The 6,169-nt window shown below is 38.6% G+C and overlaps 1 protein-coding gene across 1 annotated transcript in view; it reads left to right on the top strand.

The window, feature by feature from the left end:
- Positions 1 to 5,131, top strand: part of fam184aa (family with sequence similarity 184 member Aa) — a 113,942-nt gene extending 108,811 nt beyond the window's left edge. Inside the window, exon 17 of the mRNA XM_084182127.1 lies at positions 4,182 to 5,131. Within this exon, the coding sequence (XP_084038253.1) occupies positions 4,182 to 4,193 (12 nt within the window). The 3' untranslated portion in view covers positions 4,194 to 5,131. The remainder of the gene's footprint in view (positions 1 to 4,181) is intronic.
- Positions 5,132 to 6,169: the final 1,038 nt, after the last annotated feature.

Genomic DNA, 6,169 nt, shown 5'->3' on the forward strand with positions numbered 1-6,169 from the left:
GAAATGCAGTATAACTACGTAACATTACGTGTCTCCTTTGTTACGGGGTGAAACTCGTTTTCATGGGCACACAAATCCCCCAAAATATATGCGATTGCAAAATCAAATGCTTCCAACCGAAAGTCACTTTACCTTGATACTTAAAACCCAAATCGATACTGTCATTAATGTGGTTCTTCAATAATTATGCATAATACTTGTTGGATGCGCATTTGGTTTTGAGCTGTTTTAATTAAGAATTTTCTGAATGACAGTCAAGTGACGAACAGCTGTTGTGATAGTGCATGTGATGCAACAACATCCCAAGTGCTGGAAAAAAAGATGTTCGCAAGGAATGTCAATAATATTTTGGTGTTGTCTCATTCGTTACGCCGGTGAAGACAATTCTGCTTGGATCCACGTTGGATCTAATATCCATAGAATATTTTGATGTCTCATTCGTTACGCCGGTGAAGACAGTTGTACATGGATCCACGTTGGATCTAATATCCCTAGCGAATTGATGTTGGTCATCTGTTGTTGCCTGCTTGATTTACAGCAGGGTCAGAAAGCATCAAGCTAATGAGTTAATGTTTTCATATGTTTTTGTGCTTCGGATTGGACACCAAGTCTACTGTGTGCAATTGTGTAGGAAAGACTGTTGCGCGACACCCACCGCTGTATATAATGTATATAATAACACCAAATTACATAGCCTAGTGGGCTTCTTCACAATATGATCTGTGAATAAAATAACATGACAAATACATTTTGGTGTCCATGTTACACCTGCAATTTTAAACAGTACAAGGGGCTTGAAGTAGCCTACTTGAACTATAATTTGGATCTCAGAAATTCAAGTACTGGAATAGGCCTACCTTGAAAATCTGAAAGTCCTTGTAATTATTGTAGCCAATTTATACGTTTTCCTGCTCCCTTATAATTATCTGTGATTTCATTTTCTATCAGTTTTTGTGAGAGATGTGGTCACTTTAGTTTGTTTCCCGCCAATTGAAGGGTGTTGTGCTGCTCTGTTGCAGTAAAACCATGTGCGGTAATTATGAGGACAATAACATCTAATGCTGGCTTCAACATGGCTTTCCATACTAATCCTTCCATTACAAAAGGAACCTGGTTTTTGGTCACTTTCTCATGATAAAAACAGCGATGGTGAGATTAATGCTACCACTATTCATGGCTTTATTATGTGTGCCTGCGTCTGCCACATAGGCTACAGAAAAATCGGCTCTATGTATTTAGTCAGGCAAGTCCACATTATTCTCACATATCTTAGAATGTAATAATAATTTAAATATCAATGCATTGGCAAGGGGGGGGGGTTCTGTATTAGGCCCCTATATACATTCCTTGCAGTCCTTGAATTTGACTTTCCAATGTCTGTTTGAACTCTGCTTAAAGGATGTATAGTCCTAGGCCTATGTTGTTAGTGGAGTTATGGGCCAATTTGCTTATATTCCTCTAAGTACACATGTGGAACTGCATGAAAATCTTCTTTATTTTTGTTTCAAACCATTTTGAAATGTTTATCCCAATGTCACACATTGGCCCTATTATAAAGAAAGACCTATATACACAAAAGACAGGAAAGGGAATATAGCTACCCTGGGTTCATGTCACAGTAAAGAGGATGTACAGATACATTTACGTCATTTAGCAGACGCTCTTATCCAGAGCGACTTACAAATTGGTGCATTCACCTTATAGCCAGTGGGACAACCACTTTACAATATGTATTATTTTTTTTATTTTTTTGGGGGGGGGTAGAAGGATTACTTTATCCTACCCCAGGTATTCCTTAAAGAGGTGGGGTTTCAAGCCTGGATGTTTTTATCAGCATGCAAATGGGAGCTCTGGTCAGGGACACAGCTGCGGTGAGTAGTAGTACTTCTATTCTTTGTCATCCAGGAGAGAGGTTGCATCACAGGGGTAATCTTTCCTGAAAGGTGAAATAAATACGATTGTGTAAATGTCTAGTAAAAAAAAAAAAAAAGCCTAGGGTTAGATGGCAGGAACCCGGTTACCAAGATTTACCGGGATTTACAACCCAAAACCACTCCCTTTTCCCGGGATAAATAACTGCTAGAAACCGGTAAATTATAATACATTATTTATATGAACAGCATGGTGTGGAATGGAACTGTTAAATGATATGCAATGTCTAATCAGGCTTCTCTACGGCCTCTGCATGATGAATCATCAACACTCAGGGTGGGGACAGATAGCCCGTCTCAGTATGGAGCGTAGTTCACATAGCATGTATTCCTATCATCTCATCATGGTAACTTTTTTTCTTGTGACAGGTAAGCCTACATTTGCTGCAGCATAGCCTATGCTACTGTAATATAAAGACTGAATGCGGTATAATTTACCTATCTCCATCTTGCTTACTGGATCACCTTTTTTTTTTATTATTGCAGCTGCAGAGTTTTAAAACAGCCTATCACTCGAATATCATTGCTTTAGAGTGCTCGGATTTGTCTTTCTCTCTCTCTCCATCAACTCATTCAAATTGCATCCAAAATTGATAATCCTGTTCTAGATTGATATATAGCCTTTTATGTAGATGTCCTAGCCTACCTCTTTCAAATTCATCTTTCAGCAGAAAAATTACCTAAAACACAAGGACAAATATACACTGGAGTTGCTTACCAAGATGACATTGAATGTTCCTGAGTTTCCTAGTTACAGTTTTGACTTAAATCGGCTTGAATATCAATGGCAAGACTTGAAAATGGCTGTCTAGCAATACTCAACAACCAACATGACAGAGCTCTTCGAGACTAACCCAGAAAGACTCACAGCTGTAATCGCTGCCAAAGGTGATTCTAGCATGTATTTACTCAGGGGTGTGAATATTTATGTCAATTAGATATTTCTGTATTTCATTTTCAATAACTTAGCAACATTTTCTAAAAACATGTTTTGAGTTTGGGGTATTGTGTGTAGAGGGGTAAGATTTTTTTTTTTTTATCCATTTTGAATTCAGGCTGTAACACAATAAAATATGGAATGTCAAGTGGTATGAATACTTTCTGAAGGCACTGTACATAACAGCTTTTGCGGTCGGTTCGATTTCGGTTCGATTATTACAAAATAATCATGGTTTTCTAATTACGCTTCAATTTTTTATTTTTTATTAACTGTACTATGCATTATGTGGGTTGAATGCTGTAACAACACAGAATAAAACTATTAATAAAATGTCCATGATGGTTGATTAACAATATTGGGTTGTTAACACTTTTTTAAATATATAAATAAATGTGGGACACAAGAAAAAGGCAGTGTAGAATACCATTGCCCATCATGCATTGCTCTAATAACTTTCAAAAGATAGTTCCGAAGTTTGCCCCCCCAAAAAAGTATTTTCATATGAATGAAGTCGCACAAAAAAGTATATTTTCACACGAATTAAGCTACACAAAAACGCACAAATATTTTTGGGACATATTTGCAGAGAGCGCAAGAGCGAGTCTACACCAGCAGACAAGTGCAGTGATAAAATGGGAAAAATTATACTGTCACAAAATACTGATAATGGATGAAGTGTTCAGTCCGACAGTCCAACCTCATGAAATAATCAACATATTATCAGATCAGATCGACCACTCCCACTCAAAGGAGCGATCTACAGTACAGACATAACAGGTGGATTCAGGACCATGGTCAGCGCATCGTCCGGACACCAGCACTGGTTTGGAATATGAACAAACAGATTATTGCACGAAGAAGCAAGGAAGAATAGAAAGCCCTGAAAGTGTTTTCATTAAGCCCAAAAGTGCACACTTTTTGCCATATGAAAACAGCCACACACAATACAATACAAACACTTTAGGCCGATCTTGAGCTTTACGGCGGGTATGAAATGAATAGCACCCTTTGAATAAGCAAACGCTACTCTGTAGGCATTCAGGCATGAAAACATAAAATCATTATACATAATACCATGGCAGGTATGAATACAATAGCTCACTTGAAGCAGCAAACATATACTTGGCCTACCAAGGCAGGCATGAAAACATGAAATCATCATACATAGCCTAATATCACAGTAGGTATGAGTAAAGTAGCACACTTTGAATCAAGCACGTATAGGCCTACCAAGGCAGGCATGACAACCGGCTAAATCAGAAATAAACAGTATTCAGGCTTACCTTTCTTGTTTGTTTCACATTTTACAGCACAAGGCGTAGACGCCTAGGCTTGGTGTTGAAGATGGAGATTATTTCATCATTGTCCAAAGAGTCACGGAGTTCCCTTTCAAAGGACAACAGGGATAAATTGTTGAGACGTGCAGTCAGCATGCAAGATCTGATCGATGTTTTGAAACAGCCTGTAGTGGAGAAGAGTATCTCAACAGTACAAGTCATAGAAAGGGTGATGATGGCCCCGAAGCACCGCGTAATATTCTACCGTGAACACTGCAGCAGCTAACATTAATCATATGCATGGAAATCTCTCATGGCTCAAAGTGGAGGAGAGATTGACTTCATCATTACTTGTTTTTTGAAGAAGTGTTGACATGCTGAATGCACCGGGGTGTCTGTTTAAACTACTAGCACACACCCATGCATACCCCACAAGACATGCCACCAAAGGTCTCTTCACAATCCCCAAGTCAAGAACAGACTATGGGAGGTGCACAGTACTACATAGAGCCATGACTGTCTTCCACATCAGGTAACTGATGCAAGCAGTAGAATCGGATTACAAAAAAACAGATAAAAATACACCATATGGAACAGCGGGACTGTGAAGAGACACACACAGGCACAGACACACATGCACATGATAAGACACGCACTCTACACACACGTACACATGGATGTTGTATTGTAAATATGTGATAGTGGAGTAGTGGCCTGAGGGAACACACTAAATGTAAAGTGTTATGAAATGTAATGTCGTGTAATATTTTAAACTGTATACAACTGTCTTAATGTTGCTGGCAGCAGCTAATGGGGATCCTTAATAAATACAAATAAATACAAATACAAAGCAGAAGCGAACTCCTTCCTCTGCTACTCTTTCATCCAAGTGAGGCTACAATACGTCAAGTTTCCCGGGGAAGCTGTGAAGCGAGCTGTAACCTATTGCGTGATTGTGTTTATGAGTGTTAATAAAGAATGTGAAACAATGTTGTGTATGTTTACTATTGCGTGATTGTATTAGAGTGTTATTAAATGTGTACGTTTACTGCTTTTCATTAAATCACATAGGCTATGGCTACAAATATTGTATTGGTTCATAAGGGCAGAATATCGTCGCCTAGGTCTATATACATTTGTTCATATGGGCAGAATATTGCATATAAATTAGTTCATATGGTTATATAAATGCTGAAGGCTAAAAACAGCCTATACTATATCTAGGCCTATATCTAGTTTCTTACAAAATACAAAAAATATGGGGCAAAAATAAGTAGGCCTAAAACATTTATTTCAAATTAACCAAAATACAAGAGTAGGCTACATGACAATGCAGCACCATAAAAACAAGTTCACAAACAAATTGTCCAAGAATGTGCTTAGTGTTCTGGTCTCATAAGGATTTTGGAGTTATTGAAGGGGTTGGAATTGATAAGTGTCACGAAGAAGTGTCCAAATAGGCTAGGTGCTAATTTTTCTCAGATTAATTTAGGAATATTCATTCCTCAGGTAAGGCTCCAGCCATTGAGTCGTGGTGTACTTCCCACCACTGACTTCAGATCCTTCTGTTACTTGCATTAGCGGGGGCATATAAGCAGACAATGAAAGCTCTTACAAAATTTGATGATGGCATTTCTCTGAAACATGCTATAGGCTAGATATGCACCACCAAGTCAGAACAGTAAGTTATAAGGGGGAAAGGGACTAAATTATTAGGGTGAGGCACATGGGCTACTAACAGCTTACTACACAACATACACCTAGTATGACTTTCTTAGCTACAGTATACATATATTCCTGGCATATTACATCATTTATGCAGCAGCATACAATACATTTTTGGACTCACCATTGTGCTGTGCTCACTTGAACAGGAAGGTGGCACGGCGGTCCTTCTTGTGGGCAAATTTTGTCATGAAACTTTCTCATCAAAGTCTGGCATTCTCTGGATTTATGGTGCTTTCAAGACAACTGGGAACTCCCCACCACCTGCCCTGAATGATGGGACGCCAATGAAAGCA

The sequence above is a fragment of the Coregonus lavaretus genome, assembly GCF_964263955.1.
Source record: "Coregonus lavaretus genome assembly, chromosome: 18".
Lineage (NCBI taxonomy): Eukaryota > Metazoa > Chordata > Actinopteri > Salmoniformes > Salmonidae > Coregonus > Coregonus lavaretus.